The 3,825-nt window shown below is 41.5% G+C and overlaps 1 protein-coding gene across 1 annotated transcript in view; it reads left to right on the plus strand.

Moving 5' to 3' along the window:
• Window positions 1-3,526, plus strand: part of ESCO1 (establishment of sister chromatid cohesion N-acetyltransferase 1) — a 23,806-nt gene extending 20,280 nt beyond the window's left edge. Inside the window, exons 9-11 of the mRNA XM_015423302.1 lie at window positions 1,355-1,495; window positions 2,310-2,497; window positions 2,904-3,526. Of these exons, the coding sequence (XP_015278788.1) occupies window positions 1,355-1,495; window positions 2,310-2,497; window positions 2,904-3,051 (477 nt within the window). The 3' untranslated portion in view covers window positions 3,052-3,526. The remainder of the gene's footprint in view (window positions 1-1,354; window positions 1,496-2,309; window positions 2,498-2,903) is intronic.
• The last annotated feature ends 299 nt before the right edge of the window (window positions 3,527-3,825 follow it).

A 3,825-nucleotide genomic window follows, 5' to 3' on the forward strand; every position in this document is an offset into this window, starting at 1 on the left:
GGCCCTCATTCAGCTAGGAGGAGGCAGGAGAAGAGGGAGGGTACATTGCTTCCTCCCTGCCTCTCTCCCCCCCTGCCTGCCTGGGGCCAGGGAGGGCCTTCGCGGGGCTTCCTTGCACTCCCGCCGGCCTTGCAGGTCCACCGCCGGGCCCCTCATGGGGCTCGGCAGTGGAGCTGCAAGGCCGGCAGTGGCGGCCGGAACCGTTGGGGGCGGGGTGTGTGGCCTTATGACACACTTCCGGTGATGTCAGGGGGTGTGGCATATGCTAATGAGTTATGCTAATGAGTTCCCCTAGCTCTTTTTTTACGAAATGACCCCTGGGGTTAGCTACTGAAAAATGAACTATCTGCACTAAGGGCCTTCTCGCCCCTGCAAGAAAAAACTTTGTACATGAATTAAAGCCTGAGCTGAGGTCTGTGTAACTGGTTATAAAGAGTGAAGACCCACCTCCTGGAAGAAAAGTCTCCCACCCCCCACCTCCTTGAAGAAAAGCAAGGTAAAAAAATAATAATCAGATCCTCCAGAAGAAATGCGAGTTGGAGTAAACTTCTAGTAGATGAGTTCACTTTGAGAACTGGCTATTAACAACGTAAAATGAATTTGCCTGAAGTCAGATTATGAACATACAGGGTATGATCTAATCCACTGCAGGCAGAGCATCCATAAGGAGAAGCATCACTTGAAGGAATGCCTCGTTCCCACTGTCCTCCTGCAGTCAAAATATTAGAGCATGGTTGCATTTTGTCAGGTCACTAGAGAATGGGAGGCCTTGAGAACCTCCTATAGATCACCCAGGTTGCCTCTGGCTTGGTCAAGAGGGAGATAAGGTCTGTGATTCCCTGGAATGGGCTGGTTTTGAGTCTGTGCACTAAGAGGGGAAAGGAGGACTCCATTTGCCCTGTGTCAGTCCTCTGCATTTAGGCATCATGCTCACGGTGGACTAGCTCTGAGTTAATGTAATAGTGTAATAAATTAAATGCTGGTAGTTCTAACTGCCCTTAGTTCTTTCAGTATTTTAAAAAAAGCTATAACAAGGCTTTGATGAAAGTGCAAAAATTAAAATCTTTAATTAGTAGGTAACTATGATTTCCCCCCCCATATCAGTTTTATAAATTGCTTTACGGCTTAAACTAAAGTGGAGTACCTGTTCAATTCAGCTATTAGGTGTGTATGGTTACTGAAGCTACAGTGTGCACACTTTTATTCTAAGAAATTCATTCTTAAAAACTCATACATGTTCTGTATATAGATCCTTAAGCAATCCTATAGCACTTTTTAAAAAGCATCACTTTAATACTAGTACTACTTTTTTGTGTCTTGGGTATAATTCTACCCTGTTTGTTTTGTTTGGCAGGTTGATGAGATCAGAGAGATGGTAGATAATGATCTTGGATTTCAGCAAGCTCCTCTTACATGTTCCAGAGCAAAGACACTCTTATTTATTTCAAATGATAAAAAAGTAGCTGGCTGTTTAATTGCAGAGCATATCCAGTGGGTAAGTGGGGTGTTGTCCATAACAACTGTAACTTTAATCTTTTGTCCCTCTGTATATTGAGACGTTCCTGTGGGTACTCTGCAGGTTTTCAGTTCCTACTGTGAAGAGCAGAACTGTGATGATTTGCAAATGCCCACCCTTCCATGTCTAGCAGCAGACTGTAATTGTTGTGTTGAGATCAGTTGGCTAAGAATGTTCCAGACCATTCCATAACTCAGGAGGCTGGAATCCTTTGTACAGCAGGCATTGTAATCCGTTTCATTCCTTACATGTTAGTGAGGTTGATCAGACAACACCTTTTCAGCTTTCTGCTCACAACAGCCTTCTAGCAGACCTCCTGTGAATGGAGTGATTTGCATCAGGCACCCTGCTGTTGAGTGACCAGCTTTTGTAGGGGGCAATGTTCATTTAACCTGGAAAAATCTGAAGTGGAGCCTAAATGAATTTGAGGACTACACCAGCTGTGCATAGGACAAGCATATTCTGGGTAAAAAATAGCTGGTAGAAGATGCATTCTAAATTTTAGAAGACTATATTGCATAAAACTGATAGACTTATTTCTCCAAGTATTTGGCAGCAGATTGTGTAGTGCCACTTCAGTTAGAGGCATAAACGCTTCCAATTTCTGCTTCTGTTCCTGCTAAGCAAGGTAATAAAAATGTGATGGGGGAAAAGTGCAGTGCTCTAGATGGAAAATAGTCCTGGGAAAACTTGACAGGAATATTTCATTATAGCACATAAGGCCATCGTGCATAAGCAGCTTTAAATCACTTTGCAAGGATAAAGTATGCTAAAACTAGGATTCTTCCCCTAGGGTTATAGAGTTATAGAAGAAAAGATTCCAGAAGCTGATTCTGAAAATGAGAAGGTCATCTTTGAAAGGCAGAAAGCTTGGTGCTGCTCAACGTCTCCTGAGCCTGCTATATGTGGCATTAGTCGCATCTGGGTGTTTAGCCTGATGCGAAGGAAGAAAATAGCTTCTCGCATGTTAGAATGCCTTAGGTAAGCAAATTTGCAGAATTAGCATGGACTGTGTGTTTAAGATGCATGTGTTGTCTTAATACTTTAACATTTATATAGTATTTTAGGGTATTCAAAGTGTTTTGTGTATCAAAATTCACCAGAAAAGATAAGCTGCAGAAACCTTTTCAGTGTTGCTGTAACTGTTAGAAGACTTCTCGTTTCATCATGGTTATAGGAGTCCTATTAGCAAAGGTTTATTATTCAGAAGTTGTGTGCTCAGTGGTTGCACAGACTAACATTGGTGTTTGAGAGTTATTAAATGAAGTATTTACAGAAGAAGTATTTGTACAGGTATTCTCTTCATAGTATGTATTTTTAATCAACAGCATGGCTGCTTCTTACAATTTCCCTTGCAACTTCATGATTTTTTTGTGTCTTTAAACAGGAGTAACTTTATATATGGTTCATATTTGAGTAAAGAAGAAATTGCTTTTTCTGATCCTACTCCTGATGGGAAACTCTTTGCAACACAGTACTGTGGTACTAGCCAATTCCTGGTATACAATTTTCTCAATGGACAACAACCTGCTTGAAGTGTAAAAACTTTATAGCAAGCTGAAGCAAGAAACGTCAATTTATTGCCTGGCTGCAGATTTTGACGAAGAGAATTGGACACTTTTATTAGCAGCAAACTCAGGACTAGTGACAACCGAAAGGTTGTACTTTGTATTTTATTAAAGTGTAAACATTACAAAACTAGGATAATTTTAAAAAAATATTTTTATAAACATTTTATGTATTACCTAGTTTAGTCATGTTTACATGCAGCAGAATTGTTCATAGTGGACTGTCAACTAGTGCAAGAGCTGTGGTCGCCTTAAAGTATATTTTGAAGTTCACAATGCAGCAATATACCGAGACCAGTGACTGTTGCTCCTGGTGACAGATAATATGTATGACAGTGAACGCATCAAATGTTCAAGAAGGGCTTGTACATCAATAAAGGCATTCTACCCTGACCTGGATAGCCCAGGCAAGCCCGATCCCGTCAGATCTCGGAAGCTCAGCAGGGCCAACCCTGGCAAGTACTTGGAAGGGAGACCTCCCAGGAATACCAGGGCTGAGACACAGAGGCAGACAATAGCAAGCCACCTCTCTGAAACATCCAAGACCCACTAGGGGTCACCAGGTCAACCATAAATCCCAGACATATGCCCACAAATACCCCCCCAAAAAAAGAAAGAAAAGGCATTCTATAGCAAGATACTATTTTAAGTTTCAATAATTATTTTGAACTTTGCTGTTCAGAATGCTATTTTCAGTGTCTTCAGCAGTAGCACACTGGGTATGGATCTTCATTAGTGGAC

This window comes from Gekko japonicus, unplaced genomic scaffold (assembly GCF_001447785.1).
Source record: "Gekko japonicus isolate JY-2015 unplaced genomic scaffold, Gekko_japonicus_V1.1 scaffold1146, whole genome shotgun sequence".
Taxonomy (NCBI): Eukaryota; Metazoa; Chordata; class Lepidosauria; order Squamata; family Gekkonidae; genus Gekko; species Gekko japonicus.